General features: G+C 48.0%; 1 protein-coding gene across 1 annotated transcript in view; it reads right to left on the reverse strand.

Moving 5' to 3' along the window:
* Positions 1-7,496, reverse strand: part of LOC140419525 (uncharacterized) — a 33,959-nt gene extending 26,463 nt beyond the window's left edge. Inside the window, 2 exon segments of the mRNA XM_072503429.1 lie at positions 5,155-5,277; positions 7,416-7,496. Of these exon segments, the coding sequence (XP_072359530.1) occupies positions 5,155-5,252 (98 nt within the window). The 5' untranslated portion in view covers positions 5,253-5,277; positions 7,416-7,496.
* Between the last annotated feature and the right edge of the window lie 19,095 nt (positions 7,497-26,591).

Here is a 26,591-nt window from a genome sequence, read left to right on the forward strand (position 1 = left end):
TTACAAAGGTTAAGACTGAGTATGTAATGAAAAAGGATGATCTGCGATCCCAACAAGCGGCAGAAATGGTAGTTTACCAGCAGGAGCTCCAATATAGTGACTTTGGGTGGGTGGATCAGCGAAGAGGAGGATGAGACAACAGTGCTATATTTCTATCACCCCCCAGTGGTGGACGTTAGACATTGAACAGTCACTGCATCACGTTACCCTGGCCTATGACAGAACTGGACGAAACAGGGAGTTGGAGGACAAATACCGGCCATTACTTGAGACCGAATGGCCAGTCAAGGTTACAGCCACAGTCACGGGAAAAGAAGGTACAGCCGATTTTGTTACAATATCACCACATTTATGGCCACAGTCAGCTTCGGTAAGCCCTCATATTACACGTCAGGTCCATGACCAGTACCATGCCAGGGATATGGGGCGAATGGTCAGCACCTTACCGCAGCTCGTCAGAATAGGTATGAGATATACCTTTTGAACAATCCACGTCTGACATTTAAATACTGTACCACTATCAATCCAGCCTGTTTTCTTAGTGGTCCCCCTGTCCATGAAGACGCACCTGGCCACGACTGTTTAGCCTTGATTCAGGAAACTACCACAATAAGGGGCGATTTGAGTGACATTTCGTCAGAACAACCTGACATGATTATGTGTGGTCAAATATCCCACCGGGGTTTAGTTAATGACCTACTGCAGGCCCTCCTTCTGCCAGCGCAGATTTCCGTTATTAAATGCGCTGCCCACACGAATGGTACAACCCCAGTTGACGTTGGTAATGAACGAGCAGATTGTGCAGCGCGCACAGCCGCACAAATTCAGCAAGTGATGGTGCCTAAAATGTTAAGTCAGACTAAACGATCTACTATGAATGTGTCTGCTTCTGACAAGCCAATGCCAGACGTCATAAGGTTACAGGAGGACGCTCCTGAGAGTGATAAACAAATGTGGAAACGGTTAGGTTGTACATATGATTCTGTTTCCTCTTTATGGACCACGCCTGCACATCAGACTTGTATGTCTGATGTACTGGCTTTATGGGTCATCGAATGTGTACACTTTGCAACTCATTGTGGGGCTCGAGGGACTAGTGATTTGTTGCTGGACACTTGGTGGCACCCTAAAATGCAGGGGTTGGCCCAAAGTATCAGTAATCGGTGTTTGATTTGTCAGCAATATAACACCGGAAAAGGTATCCCTTGTGGGAAGGGGCAAACCCCGTTGCCCAGTGGTCCCTTTGAGACGCTCCAAATGGATTACATTGAGTTGGAAAGGTGTCAATGTTATAAATATGTTTTGGTCATTGTGGATGTGTTCAGCAGATGGGTTGAGGCGTATCCGACTATCTATAGTAAAGCTGCTACTGTGGTTAAAGTCTTGATGAGGGAAATCATTCCCCGGTACGGTATACCAGCTCAGATAAGTTCTGATAATGGGCCTCATTTTATTGGACAAATTAACAAGGAGTTTTGCTCCCAGTTGGGCATACGCCAGCAGTTACACTGTGCTTACAGACCGCAGGCAGCCGGGGTGGTTGAGAGACACAATCAGACCCTCAAAACTAAATTGGCTAAATTAAGAGCAGACACGGGACTGACATGGCTTAAGTTGCTCCCCGTTGCCCTCTTCCAGCTGCGGGTTACACCTGCGGGACCAGCCCGGCTCTCTCCCGCCGAGATTCTTTATGGCAGGCCTCTTAGAATTCCTTGGAGCCTGCAGGTTCCCAGACGGGTTCAGTTTCATCAGATGACTGAAGAAATGACCACCTATGTTCTAGCCTTTACGCAAGTGCTCAAGGAACTCCATGGCCCAGTCCGTGCGGCTCACCAGCCATTGCCCCAGTACCTAGCTCACTTTCAGTCCAGCCCGGTAGTTATGTAATGGTCAAAAATTGGACTAGGAAGGGGTCGGAGCCGCGATGGGATGGGCCCTTCCAAGTTCTCCTTACCACCCCCACAGCAGTTAAAGTGGAGGGGCGAAGTGCTTGGGTCCACCTACATCACTGTAAATTGAGTCCATCTCCACTACTGTAAAAGGTTGGATACTAACCTGCCTCCCTTCTCCAGTGCTATTTTACAGGTGTGGAGCATGATGGAGTGGCTACGCATCGTCTGTCTGATATTTGGCCTCACTTCGCTTGGCGTGTTATTGGCGATGGACATGGAAAAGGGGAATATTATGTATCTGTGTAGCCCCAACCAATCTACAAGGATACATCACCTATGCACAGGTGATGTTCTTCACTGCCCCCATATACGAGGACATGGTATCGACTCATGGAAGGTCATCAAAGTTAAGGAGAATGCGGGAGTCATGAAGCAGCTGCACCGGTCCCGGCGATGGGAAGGGAACATTATATGGACATTGCCTTGTTTTTGGAATACATGTAAATTTGAATTTGGATGTGTTAAAAGTGGTACAATAAAGGTAACATCAGGCTGTCAGAAGAGTGTAGGAAGAGACCATGAGAAAGAGAAAGGGACTAGAGAGAGGACGGGGCGTGTGAGAAGGGAAGTACAGCTAGAACGTAGGTTACCGGGAGATGCACTTAAGTTAATTAAAGGCCAAACTGAGGAAAACCCGGGTAGTATGAATCTCTTCTACCAGATTTACCACCGTCTGTATGGCCAGGGACGGGTTGTCTGCAACCCAAACCCCGCAGCGGTGTCTAGGTTATTTTCTGTTTCACCGCTTTGGGGCACTCCCCAAACGGTGGTTCATTGTCAGCGTTCCGAGCCATTGCCCGAGCACGTCACTCTTCCTTACGATCCGGATTCAGCACCACCGGCTATTTGCCTTCCCCTCCCTCGGGATAATTCCCATTCACAGTACGATAGGCTGCGACGGTGGAGGGCGTACATACCTAGCCACTTCACTCCCAATAGGGATTCCCGGTCGTACGAGAATTGCTTCAGCAGTGAAGGATATGGCTGTTTGCTGGTAGAGGTGGATACAAATATAACATGTCTGTTTCCCACCTGTACGGACAGGAGGTGCCATATCACCCAGGCGTCTGGCCAATGCGTTTGTTACAACATCACTTGCGTTCCATTGAACGCTGGCCTCCAGCTCCTTTGTGGCTGGGCGAATGTCTCTCATATCACTGTTGGGAATAGGGCTTTCTGCATTGCTGGGCGGCCCGAATGGGCATTTCAAAATTGGATAAACTGGGCTACTGGGAGGTCCTTACGCAACCGATATGCTGATTGTGATGCTAGCCTGCACACGGAACAAGGATACTACTTTTTATTTAATGGTACGGCGACCAACGTTTTGTCACCCCATTTCCCCACCGAATTGCTAAAGGGACTCTAGTCCCTACCACAGTCCCCTGCCCTTCGGCGTGGAACCTGCATAATCAGTTAGCACGCCGGGCAGTCTCTGCTGAATTTTGCGAGAACTGGAAAAAAACTTCAGGTTCTTGCACCCAACCGGGGCCACTCAGCCGGGTGGGGCATTCTGAGCGTATTGACACTGGGAGGTGTGGGGGGTTCCTTGGCTGTTAGTGATCGGAATTATTTTATTTGCGGCCTTACCATTTTGGGAAATGAAACCTTGGGAGCCCTCGGGGCAATAACTAAGGAGTTGTCTCAGCTACGGTTGTTTGCAATGCAGAACCGGTATGCTCTTGACTATCTTCTGGCCCGTGAGGGTGGGGTATGCGCCATAGTACAGGGCAAGTGGATCATGTGTGTTCAGGACTTGACCGCTAACATTACTAAATTTATGGATCGCATACGGGATCACTTGGACGGGATGCAGGATCCTGACTCTTGGGGTAACTGGGGATCTGGAGGATGGAAGGACTGGTTGATAAATATGGCCATGTATCTAGTGGTAGCTATCGGCTGTATCTTTGTGGGCCTGGCCATCCTTAAATGTGTGATGGGTAGAATGCGGGGTGCACTAGATCAGATCACCGCCCCAATCACCGAGAAAAAAATTTTAACTGTTAAAATCCATGAGGGTGAGGCAGATGAAGGGGGGCTAAGACCAGAATTGGAAATGCAGCGACGGATCTTTTTAGATGAGGAACCGTAGCTATAGATTGGATAGTTCGGTTATCATGGAATGATAAAAGGAGGGAATGACGAATGTGATATAAAATAGTTACTTTAGAGATACTAGTTAATGTAATGTAGAAATAAGCCACTTTGATTTTTGCAGTTAGGGACAAAGGAATTTGAGACCGCATGGAAAAAGCAGGAAGAGGTGTGTCTATGAGAGTGAGACTGCATTGATAGGGGCCAGAGAAAGGGATTGGAAGTGAGCCAATCAGAATAGATCGAACAGGTCAGGAGGGACCTAGGCTGACCTATGTCCGTCGAGTATGTGAAACTTGATACCATTTGAACTGATTTTGCAGAGATCCCTTTGTCTGTTAGTTCAGTCGTTTTCTGGAGTGTAAGAGGCAGGATGTCCTGTTACATTTCTGTAAGATGATTCAAGCTTGCAAGCTAAATAAATAACTTCTGTTTACGTGCGAATCCGTCTCAACTTTTATTGAGGCCAGACTGACAGAGAAAGAAATTTGGGGATCAACAAGGTCATCAGGCGTAGGCAGGAATGTGGAGTTGAGGTTAGAATGAGATCAGCTGTAATCTTATTGAATGCTGAGCAGGCTCGAGGGGCCGAGTGGCCTGTTCCGAGTTTGTATGTAAAAGGTACAGGAGATATGAGGTGATATGAGATATATGTTTTTACACAGCGAGCGACAATTACCTGATTCTTGCTGCCTAGGAGGGCGTTTGAAAATAGATACATGAATCATTTGATTTCAAAAGGAAATTGGATAGACATTTGAGGGAAATAAACCTGCGAGGAAACAGGGACAGAGCAGGAGAATGGGACTGACTGGATTGCTCCAGATCTAGCAAGGATTCAATGGGCCGAATGCCCTTCTCTGTGCCATCATATCTCTGACTCTTTTGGGTAATCTCGTTTTGTAATTTAACCCTGGACGGTTCAGATATCACTCAGGTAAATCTGTGCTACACTCCCTCCGAGGCCATTCTATCCTTCCTCAGGTTTGTTGTCCAGAACTGAACACAGTTCTCCGGGTTTGGTCTAACCAGGGTTTGTGAATCTCGGGGCTTTTCCAGTCACACTGAGACTAGAAATCTTCCTTCACAGACAGAACAGACAAACCTTATACCTTCCACACCCAGATGCTGCTGAAATTCAGGTTCTGATGAATCGAGTGACTCTGTCAGATTGCGATGTGACGTTTGGTTTGCTTTTCCCATCTGTTAAACCTCCACTTCCATTATCCTGTAAATTTACAGAAACCTCACTGTCAGTTTAGGATAGAAGTTCACAACATTCTCTTCTCGCCAACTTTGATTAAACGTATTCCTGGAGGTTTGATCACATGACCTGCCCCCATCCTCCAGCCATTAATCGGTCAACACATCCATCCTTGTGACACACTGCCTTCCTCGGCCAATTGGGAAGCAAAAGGACTTATTACCTTACAGGACAGTTACTGCCCTAATGATTTTCCAGACACTCAGGTAAATGAACCTCGCCAATGCAGGGAGCGGAGTTGGTGTGAACTCGGGGAGAGGAGCTTCGGAACAGTAAACATAAATAACTTACCTCAGGGATTCACGGCCTAGCCGGCAGGGAGCGGAGTTGGTGCGAATCCGAGGAGGAGCAGCTTCGGAACATTTTATTTTTTTAAAATTCAGAATACCCAATTCATTTTTCCAATTAAGTGGCAATTTAGCGTGGCCAATCCACCTACCCTGCACATCTTTTCGGGTTGTGTGGGCAAAACCGACACAAACATGGGGAGAATGTGCAAACTCCACACGGACAGTGAGCCAGAGCCGGGATCGAACCTGGGACCTCAGCACCGTGAGGCAGCAGTGCTACTCACTGCGCCACCCTGCTGCCATCAGTAAGTATAAATAACTTACCTGTTGGATATCTGGACTGGGGGCAAAAACTGAAATGTGACATCAGAGTAATTAACTAAGTTGGGGAGTAACTAGGAGATTAGTAACTAGGAGATTGCTGAATGTTATCTATATCAGGGGCTGATTGCTGAATGTTATCTTTCTCAGGGGCTGTTTAGCACACGGCTAAAACGCTGGCTTTGAAAGCAGGCCAAGGCAGGCCAGCAGCAGCATGGTTCAATTCCCCGAACAGGTGCTGGAATGTGGCGACTAGGGGCTTTTCACAGTAACTTCATTTGAAGCCGACTTGTGACAATAAGCGATTATTATCATTATCTTCTTACAGTTTTATGCTGTCATCAATGCTGTCTACGATGCCACCGAACTTTGTATTATCAGCAAAAGTGCAGAAGAGGCACTTCGATCCATCGAGTTTGCACCAACACATCAAAATCTGACCCACCTACCTAATCCCATTTGCCAGCACTTGGCCCATAGCCTTGAATGTTATAATGTGCCAGTCTTCATCCAGGTACTTTTTAAGAGGATGTGAGGCAACCCGCCTCTACCATCCTCCTCAGCAGTGCATTCCAGACCCTCACCACCCTCTGGGTAAAAATGTTTTTCCTCAAGATATGTGTCAATAAATCTAATATAATCTAACCCCACTCTCTGCTGTCTGTTGGTTAGCCAATCCTCCATCCAAGCTAATATATTACCTCTAACCCCCGTGGGATCTTACCTTGTTTATTACCTTTTGTGTGACACCTTATCAACTGTATTTTGGAAGTCCAAATACATCCACAGGACCCCCATTATCCACCTGGCCTGTCACATCTTCCAAGAACTCCAACAAGTGAGTCAAACACTTCACCAAACCACGCTGACTGATGGATTGCGGTTTGACTTTCCAAATGTCCAGTTACTACTTGTCAATAATGAATTCCAGCAGTTTCCCAACAACAGGCATTAAACTAACTAGTTTCCTACTTTCTGCCTTTTTGAACAGGAGGGGTGCCATTAGTCTTTTCCTCTCATGCAGTGACATTGTCACTGGGTCAGTGTCTCCCCCCTGGTCTCTGTGACGTTGTTTGTGGAGAGAAGCCGGAAGCGGCGGATCGTGAGAGTGGAGAATGTTCATTGTTTAGCTCTGGGGCCGCACTCGTGATTTCTAAACCCCGCCCCCCGACACTGACCTCTCACCTGACACATCACAATGCACGGAGTGATTGACGGCAGCACCGAACCAATAGGTGAAGAGTGGACAGATCCGGAGGACCGGTTGGGAGCGACTGGTCCTCCAACCAATCAGCGCGAACGAGGCGGCGGGACTGGGCTGAGTGAAGCATGCGCAATGTGATTAATGGCGAGGCAGCAAAAGGTTCTATCTTGGATCCACAATCCGTGAAGTTGGGAATGGCGGGACGGAGGGAGAGATAAATCAGGAGGGTCGTTCGGCACGCTTCGTGCACATGTTATATAGACCAAAAATCCGGAAAAATTACCTACCAATACCTGGGGATCTGAGCGGGAGCTGCAGCTTTGTTACAGACAAGATTAAGCAAACGCCATCTTTATTTGACTCTGGCAGACGTGCGCATGCGCCGTCTCAATATTGGGTTCGCGGCAGCAGTGGGTATGCGCCCTCGGCACCCTTATTTGGATCACGAGCAGTAGTGCGCATGCGCCCTCGGCATCCTTCTTTGGATCACTCGCAGCAGTGCGTATGCGGACCCACCATCTTTATTGGGGCACGAGCAGCAGAGCGCAGGCTCAGTCGCCATCATTGTTGGGGGCAACATTTTTGAAATGTGTCTTCATGACAGAATGTCCAGCAAACTGCTTCACTCTGAGTTACAAATTCCTATTTATGGGGCAGAATATATGTCCAGGGCTGTGACAATAATTCGAATTTATATTGTGACTTGAACGGAATAAAACTTTGAAGACTTTCAGAGAAACGTTACAAAATAACAATTGACACTGAGCCACAAGAGGAGATATTAGATTTTAAGGAGAATCTTAATGGAGGAAAGTGAGTCGGAGAGTTTTAAAGAGGAAATTGTGACCTTGGCAACTCAGTAATGGTGGAGAGATTAAAATCAGGAATGCTCAAGTGGCTGGAATTAAATGAGTGCAGAGATCTCAAAGGGGTGTATGTGGAGGAGATTACAGAGATCAGGATGGTCATTACCTTGGAGTAAAACAATGAGAAATTTAAACTTTTTGTGCCTTTTAAAAGGAAACGTTTGTAGATCAGGGGCTGGTGTGAGTAAGCACATGGGTAGCAGAGCTTTGGAGGGTGTTTATTGTTGGAGTCTGGCTGCGAGTGTATTGTAATAATTTGTTTGAGAGGTAACAGAAGAATGGATGGTGGTTTCTGCAGCAGATGAACAGAGACTAAGGTGGAGTCGAGCTGTGTTCCTGAGGTGGAAGTCGGCAATCTTGGTGACGATGTAGATCTGTGGTCAAGAGCTCATCTGGGCTTCCGGATGCGGCAATGACCAGCTAAGTCGCACGTTTCGGCACCTCCCGTTTTAACAGACTTTTGGGCTCTTATCGGGAGCCCCAACGGCAATTTTCGAAGGCTAAACCCACTATGAGGCGACATAGAAGGGAGTCCCCCCGGATGTGAATGGACAGAAGAGATAATAGTGGCCAGATTGCGGAGGATCCTCTGGAGCAGCGGCATAGAAGGGAAGTGAGAAGCAAGATGGCGGCGGAGGGAGGCCAGTTGGTATGGGGCCTGGAACAGCAGGAGTTCCTCCGCCGATGTGTGGAGGAGCTCAAGAAGGAGGTGCTGGCGCCGATGCTGCAGGCGATTGAGGGGTTAAAGGAGGCTCAGAAGACCCAAGAGATGGAGTGAAGGCAAAAGCTGCCGAAAATGAGGACGAGATACAGGGCTTGGTGGTGAAGACGGAGACGCACGAGGCACTGCATAAGAGGTGTATGGAGAGACTGGAAGCCCTGGAAAATAGCTCGAGGAGGAAGAATTTAAGAATCCTGGGTCTTCCCGAAGGGGCAGAGGGAGCGGACGTTGGGGCGTATGTGAGCACGATGCTCCATACCTTAATGGGAGATGAGGCCCCGATGGGCCCCCTGGAAGTGGAGGGAGCGTATCGAGTCCTCGTGAGAAGACCAAAGGCAGGAGAAATACCTCGAGCAATAGTGGTGAGGTTCCACCGATACAAGGACAGGGAGATGGTCCTGAGATGGGCGAAAAAGACACGGAGCAGCAGGTGGGAGAACGCGGTGATCCGCGTGTATCAGGATTGGAGTGCGGAGGTGGCGAGAAGGAGGGCGAGTTTCAATCGGGCCAAGGCGGTGCTCCACAAGAGGAAAGTGAAGTTCGGAATGTTGCAGCCGGCAAGACTGTGGGTTACACACCAGGGTAAACACCACTACTTTGAGACGGCAGAAGAGGCGTGAGCATTTATTGAAGAGGAGAAGTTGGACAAGATTGGAGAAAGAGTGTTTGAAATGAAGTAGTGAGGTGGTGGCAAGGGACTGTGAATCAGATGGGGGAACATTTTCTTTCCCCTCGAAGGGGGGGTCACGAAGAAATGTGGGCGCCGGTGGGGAAGGGGAGGGGGAAGGAGAGAGGGAGCTGCGCCATCAGGGGTGGGGCCGAGAGGGAAGCGCGGGCTTTGTTCCCGCGCTATGGAAATTGTGGCGGGAAAAGGGGGCGCAGGAAGGAGGGGGCCTCACATAATGGGGGCTAAGGATAAACGGGGGAAGCCGAGGTCAGCCAGAGTTTGCTGACTTCCGGAAGCAATATGGGAGGAGCAACTAAGCTAGAGAGGGATCTAGCGGTGGGGGGGGGGGGGGGGGGGGGGGGGGGTGGTAACTGGGTTGCTGCTGCTAAGGAGAAGGGGGAGCTGTTACGGGATGGGATGGTCGGGACGGGAGGGCGCTGTCGGGGGGATAAGCGGGTGCGTGGGAACCGGGTGAGGAGCTGGTCTAAAATAGGGGATGGCTAGCCGACGAGGGGGGGGGTGTGGGTAAAGAGCCCCCCAACCCGGTTGATCACGTGGAACGTGAGAGGGTTGAGGGTTGAATGGGCCGATTAAGAGGGCAAGGGTACTTGCGCACCTAAAGAAGCTAAAGGCAGACGTGGTCATGCTTCAGGAGACGCACCTGAAACTGGCGGATCAGGTCCGATTAAGAAAAGGATGGGTGGGACAGGTATTCCACTCGGGCTTGGATGCAAAAAATAGAGGGGTGGCAATACTGGTGGGGAAACGGGTATTGTTTGAGGCGAAGACCATAGTGGCGGACAGTGTGGGTAGATACGTGATGGTGAGTGGCAGACTGCAAGGTGAGGCGGTGGTGCTGGTGAATGTATATGCCCCGAACTGGGATGACGCGAACTTTCTGAAGCGTATGTTGGGGCACATCCCGGACCTGGAGATGGGAAAGTTGGTAATGGGGGGGGACTTCAACACGGTGCTGGACCCAGGGCTGGACCGGTCCAGATCTAGGACCGGGAGGAGGCCGGCAGCGGCCAAGGTGCTTAAGGACTTTATGGAGCAGATGGGAGGAGTGGATCCCTGGAGATTTACTAGGCCAAGGAGTAAAGAGTTTTCCTTCTTCTCCCATGTCCACAAAGTCTACTCCCGGATAGACTTCTTTGTCCTGGGAAGGGCGCTGATCCCGAAGGTGGCAGGAACGGAGTATTCGGCTATAGCCATTTCAGATCATGCCCCACATTGGGTAGATCTGGAAGTAGGAGAGGAAAAGGAACAGCACCCACTCTGGAGATTAGATATGGGACTGTTGGCGGACGAGGGGGTATGTGTAAGGGTGAGGGGATGTATTGAAAGGTACCTTGAGATTAATGATGACGGAGAGGTCCAGGTGGAAGTGGTCTGGGAGGCGCTGAAGGCAGTGGTTAGAGGGGAACTGATCTCCATAAGGGCCTATAAGGGGAAACAAAAGGGTAAAGAAAGGGAGAGATTGTTGAGGGAGATTTTGAGGGTGGATAGGCAATATGCGGAGGCTCCAGATGAAGGGCTATACAGGGAAAGATGAAGATTGCACACGGACTTTGACTTGTTCACCACGGGTAAGGCGGAGGCACAATGGAGGAAGGCACAGGGAGTGCAGTATGAATATGGAGAGAAGGCGAGCCGGCTGCTGGCCCAACAACTTAGGAAGAGGGGGGCGGCGAGAGAGATCGGAGGGGTTAGGGACGAGGAGGGAAAGATGGAACGGGGAGCGGAGAGGGTGAACGGGGTGTTTAAGGTATTTTACGAGAGGCTATATAAGGCTCAACCCCCGGAAGGGAAAGAGGGAATGATGCGTTTCTTAGACCAGCTGGAGTTCCCGAAGGTTGAGGAACAGGAGATGACAGGACTGGGAGCGCAGATTGAGGTGGAGGAGGTGGTAAAAGGAATTGGGAACATGCAGGCAGGGAAGGCCCCAGGACCGGATGGGTTCCCGGTGGAGTTCTATAGGAAATACGTGGACCTGCTGGCCCCACTTCAGACGAGAACCTTTAATGAGGCTAGGGAAAGGGGGACACTACCCCCGACGATGTCGGAGGCGACGATATCGCTGATCTTGAAAAGAGACAAAGACCCGCTGCAGTGCGGGTCATACAGGCCTATTTCCCTCTTGAACGTAGATGCCAAGCTTTTGGCCAAGGTGATGGCAACGAGGATAGAGGACTGTGTCTCGGGGGTGGTGCATGATGATCAAACGGGGTTTGTTAAAGGGAGACAATTGAATGCTAATATACGGAGGCTGCTGGGGGTGATGATGATGCCCCCACCGGAGGGTGAGGCGGAGATGGTGGTGGCGATGGATGCAGAGAAAGCATTTGATAGAGTGGAGTGGGACTACCTGTGGGAAGTACTGAGGAGATTTGGATTTGGAGAGGGGTTCATTAGATGGGTTCAGCTCCTGTACAGGGCCCCGGTGGCAAGTGTGATTACAAATAGGCAACGATCTGACCACTTCCGACTATATAGGGGTACAAGACAGGGATGTCCCCTGTCCCCGTTACTGTTTGCGTTGGCAATTGAGCCACTGGCCATAGCGCTGAGGGGCTCTAGGAAGTGGAGGGGGGTACTTAGAGGAGTAGAAGAGCATCGGGTGTCACTATACGCGGATGATTTGTTGTTGTATGTCGCGGACCCAGTGGAGGGGATGTCTGAGATAATGCAGACACTCAGGGAGTTTGGAAAATTTTCAGGATATAAATTGAATATGGGGAAGAGTGAACTGTTTGTGATACACCCCGGGGAACAGGGCAGGGGAATAGATGATTTACCGTTGAGAAGGGTAACAAGGGATTTCCGGTATTTAGGGATCCAGGTGGCCAGGAACTGGGGAACCTTGCATAAGCTTAACTTGGCACGACTGGTAGAGCAGATGGAAGAGGACTTTAGGAGGTGGGACATGGCGCCCCTGTCATTGGCGGGCAGGGTGCAGGCGGTTAAAATGGTTGTCCTTCCGAGGTTTCTTTTTGTGTTCCAGTGCCTCCCTGTACTGATTACAAAGGCCTTTTTTAAGAAGGTGGACAAGAGTATTATGAGCTTTGTGTGGGCTGGAAAGACCCCAAGAGTAAAGAGGGGGTTCCTGCAGCGCAGTAGGGACAGAGGGGGACTGGCACTGCCGAGTCTAAGTGATTATTATTGGGCCGCCAACGTGTCAATGATATGTAAGTGGATGAGGGAAGGGGAAGGAGCAGCGTGGAAAAGACTGGAGATGGCATCCTGTAGGGGAACTAGCCTAAAAGCACTGGCGACGGCGCCTTTACCGTTCTCCCCGAAAAAATACACCCACAAACCCAGTGGTGGTGGCAACTCTGAAAATTTGGGGGCAGTGGAGACGACATAAGGGAGTGACGGGTGCCTCAGTGTGGTCCCCGATAAGGAACAACCATAGGTTCATCCCGGGAAAGATAGATGGGGGATTTAAATCTTGGCAGCGAGCAGGAATTGCGAAATTGAAGGACTTGTCCTTAGACGGGACGTTCGCGAGTCTGGGAGCACTGACAGAAAAATATGGGTTGCCACCTGGGAATGCATTTCGCTATATGCAAGTGAGGGCATTTGTGAGGCAACAGGTGAGGGAATTTCCGCAGCTCCCGGCGCAAGAGATCCAGGACAGAGTGATTTCGGGGGCATGGGTGGGTGATGGTAGGGTGTCAGATATATATAGGGAAATGAGAGACGAGGGGGAGACGATGGTAGAGGAGCTGAAGGGAAAATGGGAGGAGGAGCTGGTGAAAGAGATTGAGGAGGGGCTGTGAGCAGATGCCCTAAGTAGGGTAAACTCTTCGTCCTCGTGTGCCAGGCTCAGCTTGATACAATTCAAGGTTCTACACAGGGCGCATATGACTGGAGCAAGGCTGAGTAGATTTTTTGGAGTGGAGGATAGGTGCGGGAGATGCGCGGGAAGCCCGGCGAACCACACCCACATGTTTTGGTCATGTCCGGTATTGCATGGGTTCTGAGTGGGTGTGGCAAAGGTGATTTCAAAGGTGGTGGGGGTCCGGGTCGAACTTGGCTGGGGGTTGGCTATATTTGGGGTTGCAGATGAGCCGGGAGTGCAGGAGGCGAGAGAGGCCGATGTTTTGGCCTTTGCGTCCCTAGTAGCCCGGCGAAGGATTCTACTTATGTGGAAAGAAGCTAAACCCCTGGGAGTGGAGGCTTGGATAAACGACATGGCAGGGTTCATAAAATTGGAGCGGATAAAGTACGCACTAAGAGGTTCGGCTCAAGGGTTCACCAGGCGGTGGCAACCGTTCCTCGACTATCTCGCAGAGCGATAAGGGAAAATAGGAAAGGTAGCAGCAGCAACCCAGGGGTGGGGGGGGGGGGAGGACTCATTTGGGTCTTCAGGGGTTTTATGTGTGTGTTTATATATTATTTATATTAGATTTTACGAAGTTACTATTTTAGTTACTATTTCTGTTGTTTCTTATTTTGTTAGCCGTTGCCGTTAGTTAGCATATTATTTATTTAAAAAACGATCAATGTATATATTATTACAAAGTTGTAAAATGGGAAAATTTTGTTTTTGTTTGATCGAAAAACTTTAATAAAATATATATTTTTTTTAAAAAGAGCTAATCTGGGGTGAATTATTCCACCAAGGTTCTGAACAGTCATCTTCAGCCTCAGTCATTGGACAGGGATGGAATTGGTGACAAGGGAGTGGAGTTTGTAGCGGGCATGAAAGGGAATGGGTTCAGTCTTGTCAATATTTAAATGGAGGAAAGTTCTGCTCATCCAGCACTGGTTCAGACAGTTTGTGTCTTGGAAAGGAACTTTCAAGTGGTGATGTTGTTGCTAACTTTTGGTTGGCTCTTAAATGTTGCCCGTTGTATCTTTACTTAATTTGCTCTGTTTCTATAACCTTTGCTCTAGAGTCGCCAGGTATAACTCAACACACCAATTAGTAAGATTCAAATCAAAACACATTTATTATACACAGTAAATCACTACTCATGCATAAACTCTACTTTCTAGACTATTCTCTATCACTAAAAGGCCTATACTTAGCCTCGGAATTGGCCCACCAAGTCAGGGGAACAAATGGCCTTTCGTTCGATCTGAGTCTGCAGGATTCAAAAGCTGGTATGAACTGGTAGCTAGGAGCGCCTATCTCGTAGCGTGCGTTGACTGGAGACTTACTTGGTTGATGTGGCCGCTTGTGCAGTTCACTCTCAGGGGTTGATTCGCATTGTTGAGTGACCCTGCCAAGAAGGACAATTTGAACTTGGGGGCTTTACTTTATAGTCCCCAGGGGCTTCCCGCCCTTCGGGGCGGACCCCGTATCTGGTTCCAAGTGATTGGACTGCGTCCCGATCACTTGGAACGATTTCTCCAATACTGGAGTTGTTCCCTAAATGTCCGTTGGCCTTCCTTTGTCTTGGCTCCTGCTGGCGCCGAGGAGTCTGGCTTGGTTTTATTCACCTTAAGTGTTGCAATTGTGCCTTGGAATCGCTCATTGCTATGCAGATAGCTGCTGGTTTCAGTGCTGTCTGGTTTTTGTGCTGTCTGGTTTTTGCAGGTTCCAACACACAGGATTTCTGCACTTGCTCGTTTTTGCCTGTGTTGGCTGAATTTCCCTTTAGTCTTTGCGGTTCTCCATTTTAAGTTGGGAAGTGACCACCCAGGTGGCTACAATGTTCACATACATCTGCTGTCCTGGTCCATCCAGATGGTGGAGGTTAAGGGTTCAGGAGATTTTGTCAAATTGTGATTCAGTTGTTGGTCCATTGCTTGCTGTTACCCTCACTCCGTTCTCACTCTCCCTTTCCATCAATCTTTTTGTCTCTCTCTCTCTCCCCCACTACTCACTCTCTTTCTCTCTCACTCTCTTTCTCACATAACATTCTCTAGCCCAGAGGGTTGTGGATGATAATAATCATTATTGTCACAAGTAGGCTTACATGAACACTGCAAAGAAGTTACTGTGACCATCGTTGAATATATACAAGGCTGAGATGGTGAGATTTTTGGTCTCTCAGGAAGTCAAAGGACGCAGAGAGCTCACGGGAAAGTGGAATTGAAGACTGAGATCAACCACAATCGTGTTCAATGGCAGAGCAGGTTCGACGGGCCGAATGGTCTACTGCTGCTCCTATTTCTTGTGTTCTTGCAGAGGCCCGAATCTTGTGTGGGCTCAGACCGGGCGGCAGGTTCCCTTCCCTGAAGGACATTAACAAACTAGTTCACTTTTCACAAAAGGTTCAACAGTTTCCGTGGTCACTTTCCCAGTGCCGGCCCCACAAGTTACCAGATTCATTCAGCACAATTTCACAACCTGCCTTTGTGTTTCTGTGGGATCTCTCTCACTCCCTTTTTTCCGTTTCAACTAAATTTCACAGGGTATCAGCAGGGAAGGATGTGCAATTGGGAAACTCCAACCAAGCACCACATCAAAATCTGACTGTTGTATAACTGATCGTAACCTGAATATCATCAGATTTTGAACATGGAAGGAAAAAGCACAGTTCACAGTCGGGAGAAACCGTACACGTGTTCTGTGTGTGGACGAAGCTTCAGCCGATTATCTGGCCTGTCAAAACACAAGCGCAGTCACAGCAGGGAGAAACCATGGAAATGTGGGGATTGTGGCAAGGCGTTAAATTACCCATCTGACCTGGCAACCCAGCGACACATTCACACTGGGGAGAGGCCTGTCACCTGCCCCGAGTGTGGGCGTGGATTCACTCAGTCATACAGCCTGTTGATGCACCAGCGAGTTCACACTGGGGTGAAGCCTGTCACCTGCCCTGAGTGTGGGTGTGGATTCACTCAGTCATCCCAACTGCTGACACACCAGCCGATTCACAATAATGAGAGACCTTTTAAATGCCTGGTGTCAATGTGTTCACACTGACGAGAAACCATTCAGATGCTCTGACTGTGGGACTGGGTTCAGACGATCATCTCAACTCACTCTACACCAGCGGATCACACTGGGGAGAGGCCATTCACCTGGAAAGGGATTCGTTCACTCAGGCAACCGGCTGAGACACCGGCGGGTTCACAAGTAACTGCTGTGATTAGATTTTGCTGTTAATCACATCCAGGACTGAAGCATGTTCATTGGACTCGGGTTTGACTCATATTTATAAACGCTAACCCAGTTATAAGGGATAATATTCTGGATAAAAGTCAATGATTTAACACAAGTGTGTTTCGAATCTTTTAACATCCCATCACAAGTTAGTTCTGTTTGAAGGTCTCTCCCTCTCCGCTGTCTCCTCCATCCTCACCTCAAGTGTGTGGAGTTCATAAAGCTTCTTTCTCACTAAGGTTGAGACAATCTGGTCAGCTGCCTCTGCTGCTTTCCTCTCTACCACTGGGCCAAACTGTCTCGAAAATTCCAAACTCCTCTTTCTCCAGTTTGTCTCCTGCCCTCTATCTTCATCATAGCTCATCTTGTCCATTTGACCTGCCTCCTGCGCCAGGGTCCCAGGTTCGATTCCTAGCTCGGGTCACTGTCTGTGCGGAGTCTGCATGTTCTCCCCGTGTCTGCATGGGTTTTCTCCGGTTTCCTCCCACAAGTCCCGAAAGACGTGCTGTTGAGTGAATTGGACATTCCGAATTTTCCCTCTGTGTAACCGGACAGGCGCCGGAGTGTGGCGACTAGGGGCTTTTCACAGTAACTTCATTGCAGTGTTAATGTAAGCCTACTTGTGACACTAATAAAGATTGTTTGATTATTACTGTTTAACCACATTCTCACAAAACTGCTGACCATTCAACTTCTCCATGTTGTGTGATATTGTTCATAGTTCTCTCTCTTCGTCCTGTCGCTCATCTTTAAATGCACCATCACCCATCCTCAAAAAATATTTAACCCCACCATCATTGCAAACTACCAGATCAAAACCTCTTTCTTCTCCAACTCCTTGTACTCGGTGTCCCCCAAGGATCTATTCTCAGCCACTCCTATTTCCCATCTACACGCTGCCACTAGGTGACAACATCCAAAAGCACCGTGTTAGTTTTCACATGTACACTGACAACACCCAGCTCTGCCTCACCCCCATCCCTCTCCATTCCTCCACTGTTACTAAATTATCAAACTGCTTATCCCACATCCAGTACTGAATGAGCAGAAATTTCCTCCAATTAAAAATTGGGAAGACCAAAGCCATTGTCTTCAGTCACCATTCGAAATTCCATTCCCGAACTCCCGAGTCCATCCCTCTCCCTGGGAACTGTCTGAGGCTGAACCACACTCTGCACAATCTCCGTGTCAGATTTGACCCCAAGGTGAGTTTCTGACCACATATCCACACCATCACTAATACCAGATATTTCAATCTCCATAATGTCACCTGTCTCCCCCCCACCCCAGCCCATCTGCTGCTGAAACCCTCATCCATGCCCCTGTTACCTTTAGACTTGATTCCAATACATTCCTATCTGCCTTTCACATTCACCCCACACGGAAACGTGAGATCATCCAAAACTCTGCTGGCCGTGTATTTTCTCACACCAAGTCCTGTTCACCATCACCGCTGTGCTCACTGACCTACACTGGCTCTGATTAAGCAAAGCCTCCATTATAAAATTTGCATTCATATTGTCAAATCCCTCCGTGGCCATGAACACCGTCAGCCTTTAACCATGGAAACAAAAAGCCCTGTTCAATGTGGGGAGAAACAGTTCACGTGTTCTGAATGTAGATAATGTTTTAGACGATGATCTGGCCTTTCGAACGATACGTAGTCACGCTGGGAGAAGCTTTGGAAATCTGGGGACTGTGGAATAGATTTAATCAGAGCTGGAGATTCATCGACCTGTTCACACTGAGGAGTGACCGTTAATGTTCTCCATGTGTGGGAACGGATTCACTCAGCTAACCAGCCTCACTTCTTCATGGTCAATCTGTGCAGGACTGTTACAAAGTGCAATATATCTACTGAGGTTCGGTGCTCAGTACAGAACACAGTTCATGCAGCAAGTGATGAAAAGACAGCAGGAATTTCTCTAATCTGTGATTTACAAGGACACATTCTCCGGTTCCCAGAAGTTACTTTTCTTCAATAATTTCCTCATTCTCCCTAAACTACCCTTCCTGTTAATTCTGTTATTTCTGAAGGACTTCCGGTGACGGCGGGCGGGAGGCGGCCGCACAATGGAGGGCTCCCATTCGGGAACGGCATTTTCGGGGCTTTAAGCCCGGTCCCAGGGTCCACGGATGCGGCAAAAGCAGGGAGAAGGCACAGAGGCGGCATCGTGAAGGCACAGGGAGGAAAAATGTCGAGGGTGAGCAAAAAAACGTCCATTAGGAAAAAACCTGAAGGTCCGTCGGGGAGTGGAAAGGTCACCACGGGGTCACCAAGGAAAATGGAGGCTGGAGCACCAGGGGAGGCCGCATTGCTTACGGCTGAAGAAATAACTAAGGTGATGGCTGCGGAATTCGAAAGGCAATTTACAAAATACATGGAGACAATGAGGAAGGAGATGAGAGAGGTTTTGAGTGTGCTGGTGGAGGAGGCGATTTCCCCGGTGACGAGCGCAGTGGCGGATGTGCGAGAGCATGGGGAGGCGCTGAAGGAAGTGGAGGAGACGTTATTGCAGCACGGTGATCAACTTGCCTCGATGGGGAAGGAGATGCGGAAGGTGATGGACATTAACAAGGATCTGCGAGGAAAAATGGAAGACCTGGAAAACAGCTCCAGGCGATAGAATTTGAGGATTGTGGGGTTGCCCGAAGGAGTTGAAGGACCGAGGCCGACTGAGTATTTTGCCTTGATGCTGGCGAAGCTATTGGGGAGGGGGAGGATCCCTCCCGATATGAACTGGATCGGGCTCATCGGTCGTGGAGGCCTGTACCAAAGGCGAGTGAGCTGCCAAGGGTAGTGACTCTGAGCTTCCGTAGGTACATTGTGAAGAAGAAAGTCCTGAGCTGGGCCAAGCAGAAGCGGGTGGTGCAGTGGGCTGGAGCTGGTATACGTGTATACCAGGACTTTACGGTGGAGCTGGCGAGGAGGCGGGCTGCCTTCAACCGGGTGAAGAGGGCACTGTACATTAGCAAGGTGCAGTGCGGCATTGTATATCCAGCGAAGCTGAGGGTGACTTACAAGCTCAGGGACTTTTATTTTGGAACGGCGGAAGCAGCGGAGGAGTTTGCGAAGGCAGAAGGACTGTGGCAGAACTGAGAAATTGAGAAAAGGCCATGTGCCGATGTAACCTCATGACTGTATTTTCTTTTTTTTTGTATCACTGCGTGCGGGTGTATGGGCTAAAGGAGTCAATGTTGTATATATTTTGACAAGGGAAGTGATGGGACTTTCACTCGAAATGAGGGCTCTTTGGGGTGTAGGTGGATATGCGGAGTGTGTGTGCTAATGGGGGATTTCTGGGCTTTCCTAGGGCCGGGCAAGGGGGAAAGGGATCCGGGCGAGGGCCTCCACGCTGGCCGGTTTAAGCTGGCCAGTGAACGGGAGTGAGGTGGGGGGAGGGGCTGCGGCCATCGGAACCTGGCAGAACAGGGTCTGAGTGGTCTAGCCGGGGTGAAAAGTTGGGGGGGAAGGAACCGAGGTTGGGGGGAGGGGTTTTACAAGAGGCAGTGGATGGGACGAGTTGGAAACTGGGGGGGTGCACAACTCTTGGGTATCATGTATGGTACTCTTTCAGAGGTTGGAGGGCGTTGAGTGTAGGGTGGGGAGGGGGAGTGGACTCTGTAGGTCAATAGTGACCATGGGCGGTCCCGGGCTCCTTTTTCCCCTTTTTTTTTTGTTTCCACCGTGGGAGGGTTTGTTTTATTGGATGCATAAATTGACTGGTGGGCTGTTGTTTGGGGTGGTGGGAGGATGGGATCGTTGTTATTGTTCAGGGGGTTGATTTTGTATTTGTTACCGTTTACTATCTGTGGGTGGGGTGTACATTTTGAAGGAAAATGGAGAATAAAAACATTTTTAAAAAAAAAATGTTATTTCTGATAGTTCCATTACTGTAGCTATAAACACCATACATTAGAATTCAATCTGTTCCAAGGGCAGCACGGCGGCACAGTGGTTAGCACTGCTGCTTATGGCACTGAGGACTCAGTTCGATCCCGGCTCTCGGTGTGGAGTTTGCACATTCTCCCATGTCTGCATGGGGCTCACCCCCACAACCCAAAGATGTGCAGAGTAGGTGAATTGGCGATGCTAAATTGTCCCTTAATTGAAAAAAAATAATTGGTACTCTCAGTTAATTTTTAAAATTCGGTTCCATTATTCACTCTGGTTTACGTTTATGTTGAGGTTATTAACAGACAAACTCTGTCCTGAGGCCCTGATCTGATTAGAGTTTCCAATAAGTCGATTCTGTGAAACGGAATGTCTTATCAGCGTTTCCACGGTGACCTGTCTGCAGTGAAGGAATGTCTTATCAGTGTTTCCACGGTGACCTGACTGCACTGAAGGAATGTCTTATCAGCGTTTCCACGGTGACCTGTCTGCAGTGAAGGAATGTCTTATCAGCGTTTCCACGGTGACCTGTCTGCAGTGAAGCGCCTGCTTGAGTTTCTAACTCAGACTAAACTTCTCTCTCCCATAACACACATTATAGCAGACATTGGATGTCAATGTATTTCAGCCATGTTATGTTAATGTCTCCAAAACCCTAAAAGGATTCAGATACACAAATGTTTAAATGTGGGAGGACAAGTTAATAAAGTGTTTAAAAATCACATGGGATCCAAGGTTTTGTAATTCTAAGTGTGGAATACAAAAGAACAGAGGTCACGTAAACCAAAACAAATCATTGGTTAGGCTGCAGTTGGAATATTAGATCAGGTTTTGGGGATCTTACACCAGGAAGGATGTCAAGGCCATGGAGAGGGTGTAGAAGAGATTCACTGAGATGATCCCAGGGAAGAGAGGCTTCAGTTACCAGGAGGGATTCGAGAAACTGGGGCTCTTTTCATTCGAACAGAGACTGACTGGAGATCAGAGGGAGGGGAGGGGGTTCGAGTCCGGCCTTGAGTGACTGTGTAGAGTTTGCACTTCCTCCCCACGTCTGCGTGGGTTCCTTCCGGGTGCTCCGGTTTCCTCCCACAGTCCAACGATGCACAGGTTAGGTGGATTGGCCATTCTAAAAGATTTCCCCTGAGTGTCCAAAGGTTAGGTGGGGTTACGGGGATAGGGTGGAGGAGTGGTCCCGAGTGGGGTGCCGTATTGGAGGGTCTGTGCAGACTCAATGGGCCGAATGGCCTCCTTCTGCACTGTAGGGATTCTATGGAACAGAAAAAGGCTCATATGAAATATCAAGCAGACTGTACAACAATGTTCAGGACTCTCACTGTCCCCCTGGACCTGCGGGGGGGGGGGGGGGGGAACAGTGGGAACCGGTGATGGTTTTTCTGATCTCGGAATGAAATATTTTTTAAGTGAAGGGTGTCTGTACTGGAAAATCTGAGTACCAAGTGCCAGCTTGAACCATTCTCTAATCCGTTGCAGCACAGCTCCCTCTACATTGCCCCATGAGACACTCCCAAGGCAGTTTCAAAATGGTGTTAGATACAAAGTAAATTTCCCTCGATGCTGTCCCCATCAAACGCTCCCACGATAGGTATAGCACAAAGTTAGATATAATGTATATCCTCCTCTGCACTGTCCCCATCAAACACTTCCAGGACAGGTACAACACAGAGTTAGATGCAGAGTAAAGCTCCAGTTCCCCTCTGTCATCAAACACTGCCAGGTGCAGATACACAGGCAGGTTAGCAAAACCATCCCTGGATGCCAAGGCTAGGAGTGACAGTATGGAAGGTATGGTGAGCTGGGACTGTTAAAATTTGGTTTTGGGATTGCAGCTTACCCACAAAGTGGAGCGGGGAATGGGGTGAGATCAAGCTTAAAGCACATCTAGGTAGATAAATCCCCAGGACCTGATGAAATGTATGCCAGAATGTTATGGGAGGCTAGGGGGGGGAAATTGCAGGTTCCCTAGTAGAGATCGAGGGAGATTTACTCTCTAGTAGAGATATTTGAATCGCCGATAGCCTTAACGTGAGGTGCCTGAAGATAGGAGGGTAGCAAATGTTGTGCCTTTGTTTAAGAAAGGCCAGAGGGAAAAACCTGGGAATTAAAGACCGGTGAGCCTAACATCTGTGGTGGATAAGTTGTTGGAAGGTATTCTTTAAAAAAAAAAAAATTTAGAGTACCTAATTAATTATTTTCCAATTAAGGGGAAATTTAGTGTGTTCAATCCACCTACCTTGAACATCTTTGGGTTGTGGGGGCGAAACCCACGCAAACATGGGGAGAATGTGCAAATTTGGTTGAGTTTTTTAAAGGGTTAACCAACAAGGTAGATGAGGGCAGTGCAGTCGACGTTGTCTACATGGACTTTAGCAAGGCCTTTGTCAAGGTACCGCATGGTAGGTTGTTGCACAAGGTTAAATCTCACAGGATCCAGGGTGAGGTAGCCAATTGGTTACAAAATTGGCTTGACGACAGAAGATAAAGGGTGATTGTAGAAGACTGTTTTTCAAACTGGAGGCCGGTGACCAGCAGTTTGCCTCAGGGATCGGTGCTGGGTACACTGTTATTTGTTATTTATATTAATGATTTGGATGAGAATGTAGGAGGCATGGTTAGTAAGTTTGCAAATGACACCAAGATTGGTGGCATAATTACCTGTGAAGAAGGTTATTTAGGATTGCAACGGAACAATTGGGCCAGTGGGCCGGTGAATGGCAGATGGGAGTTTAATTTAGATAAATGTGAGGTGATACATTTTGGTAGATCGAATCGGGGTAGGACCTACTCAGTTAGTGGTAGGGAGTTGGGGAAAGTTAAAGAACAAAGAGATCGAGAAGGTTCATAACTCCTTGAAGGTGGAATTACGGGTGGACAGGGTGGTGAAGAAGGTATTCGGCATACTTGGTTTCATTCGTCAGAACACTGAATACAGGAGTTGGGACGTCTTGCTGAAGTTGTACAAGACATTAGTAAGGCCACACTTGGGATACTGTGTACACTTTTGGTCCTATTATAGAAAGGATATTATTAAACTAGAAAGAGTGCAGAAAGGATTTACTCGGATGCAACCAGGACTTGATGGTTTGAGTTATGAGAGGCTGGATAGACTAGGACATTTTTCCCCTGGAGCGTAGGCTTAGGGGTGATCTTATTGAGGTCTGTAAAATAATGAGGGGCATAGATAAGGTAGATAGTCAACATCGTTTCCTAAAGGTAGAGGACTCTAGAACTAGAGGGCATAGGTTTACGGTGAGAATGGAGATATATATAAAGGAGCCAGAGGGGCATTTTATTCACACAGAGGGTTGTGAGTATCAGACAGTTATATAGGAAAGGTGGGTTAGAGGGTTATGAACCAAATGTGGGCAATTGGGACTAGCTCAGTGGTTAAAAACTGGGCGGCATGGTCAAGTTGGGCCGAAGGGCCTGTTTTCATGCTGTAAACCACTCTGACTCTATACAACTGCAGCAAAACATCCCTACATCTATATTAGATTTCCTTTGCAATAAACAATAATATTCCATTGACCTTCCTAATCACTTGCTGTACCTGCAGACTAATTTGGGATCGGGCACCCCGATCCCTCTGTAACTCAGAGTTCTGCAATCTCTCTCCATTTAAATAATATTGTTTTATTTCATACTTCCTGACAAAGTGGACAATCGACATTTTCCCAAGTTATGCTCCATCTATCAATTTTTTGCCCACTCGTTTAACCTGTTTGTAGTCCTTTGCAGAATCCTTAAATCCACTTCACAAATTACTTTCCTCCCGGTCTTTGAGACATCAGAAAATTTAGCCGCCATTCAATCCCATCATCCAACACATTCATACCGATTGTAAATGGGTGGGAGCCCAGCACTGATCCTGGTGACATTCCACTTGTCACATCTTACCCACCCAGAAATGACCCATTTATACCGAATGGCTGCTTCCCATTCGCTAACCAATCCTCTATCCATGCTGATATGTTGACTCCACAGCATGAGCTCTTATTTTGTGTATTAACCTTTGCTGTGGCACCTTGGGAAATACCTTCTGGAAATCCAGACAAAGCACATCTACAGCTTCCCCTTTATTGACATCCCTTGTTACTTCCTCAGAGAACCTTGATAAATTAGTCAATCACGATTGATTCCTTAAACCCATTTTCAAACACTGTGTCAAAAGAAAATTCAAATCTCCTCTACCCCTCTCGCTCCTTTACCAATTACCTTAGAGGGACTCACTTTCTGTTATAGAGCCTGCCAACCTCTCACCCACTTTCCCAAAAGTGAAAAAAATTTAATCAGGAAAAGTCCAACAAATTCAAATATTTTCCTGTTAAAAGTTTATTGATGAAACAGAACATGGTTAAAAAAAACTAACAGAAAATTACTTAAGGATCAAAGACAACCAGAGTAACAGGATGTTCACAATGTTCTGGGTCTCAACTTGTTTCCCTTTGGCTCCTCTGTACCCTGTTCCCGTGACTCCCCGCTTTGGACACGGGGGCACTGAACCCTGGGGGTCGCATCACCATCAGCCCCGGTCACCCTCGCGCCTGAACCCTGATTGGTTGGAGGTGCAGTTCCCAGTCAGTGCTCCAGCACCTTCCTGGCTCTATTAGCGACGCCCATGGCAGTTTCCCAACTGGGCCACAGGCCCCATTATTCTCAGCTAAATTCAGCCCTCAGCTCCATCACCTGGCTGTCAGTGACACGAGCAACAGAGACAGAAAGGTGCCCAAGGTTCAAATAGGAAGACAAAACTTGTGGATTAGGATCTCCATAAAGGTCAGCAACTTCTTATAAAAAATCTAATTCCCAGTCAATAAATTAAAGGTTCACACGACGGGACTTCAAGTTTTATGAACAAACAAACTAGAAGCTACTTTAACTCGGAAACCTACACATTAAACTATAAACTAGAACTTTGCCCTTTTACACAACCGAGAATCACACTCCACGATTATAGTTACTCTGTCCTGGAAGTCGGAACTTAATTCTCAGAACCTGTCCAAAGTGATGATTCATTCCCAAGGATTTACTTCAGTTCTTCAACCAAGACACTGAGAAACAAAGGGAGCACAGAATAGAATGTGAACTGGCAAAATATGTAAAAGCTTCTATGGCTACGTAATAAGGAAACGTTTGGCTCAGACAAAAGGTTTGTCCATTCCAGATAGAGTCAAGAGAATTTAGAATTAGGAATAGCGATCTCTCCAGCCACCTCATTCAACACTCTGGGATGTGGATCATCAGCTTTTGGGGATTTATTCACTTTCAACCCCATTAATTTCTCCAGTGCTACTTTTTCACCAATAATCTCTGCCAGTCCCTTGGTTCTCTGGTGTTTTGTGGACAATTTCTGTACCTTCCTCTGTGAAGACAGACACAGATTTGTTTAGTTTATCTGCCATTTCCTTACTCCCCATTATAAACTCTCCTGTCTCTGCCTGGAATGGACCCACATTGGCCTTCGCTAATCTTTTCCTTTTCACATTCCTGTAGAAGCTTTTCCAGTCGTTTTTTTATGTTTCTCGCCAGTTTGCTCTCATCAGTTTCTTGATCCTCCTTTGCTGAATTCTAATGGATCTCATGGAATCTTTTAACTTTTCTTGTTTGCCACGGTTACATCACTTTTCCTGTTGGATTTTTATTCCTCAAAGGAATCTATATTTATTGTATATGTGTGAATTGAAAGTTGCAAAACCAACATAGGACCATAGGCTGCTCTCCCCTTTGACAGAGAGAGAGCTGACTGGAGGTGATTTAACCTGAGGGTCAGCACACCTCAGGCAAGGGGCCTGGTTGAGAAGGCGGGGCCTTCATGAATAAACTCAGCCAGTACGGGAGTTGAATCCTCACTGTTGGCCTTGCTCTGCATCACAAACCAGTCGTCCAGCCAACTGAGCTAACCGACCCCTGATAAATATGTAATAATTCCTTAAATATTAGGTATTCCCTGTACCAATCAGTTTCCCACTCCACCTCAAGACAACTTGCCCCTCACACCCTGATAGTTTTCCTCTGTGAGGAACACCCAGATAAATTAAACAAAAGAACCATGTAACCACCAGGACCCATCTCCATGGCAACGTGGCATGCTTGGGGGGGGGGGGGGGGGTTGAAACAGAAATGGAAACTAAATATCTTCACACTTCCAAACACCCTTTCACTCTGTGATCCTTGTGCAATTTGAAGCCAGGTATTAGCAACAAGGCTCAAAGAGCATCAGCCCATTGGAAGCA

This window comes from Scyliorhinus torazame, chromosome 5 (assembly GCF_047496885.1).
Source record: "Scyliorhinus torazame isolate Kashiwa2021f chromosome 5, sScyTor2.1, whole genome shotgun sequence".
Classification (NCBI taxonomy): Eukaryota; Metazoa; Chordata; class Chondrichthyes; order Carcharhiniformes; family Scyliorhinidae; genus Scyliorhinus; species Scyliorhinus torazame.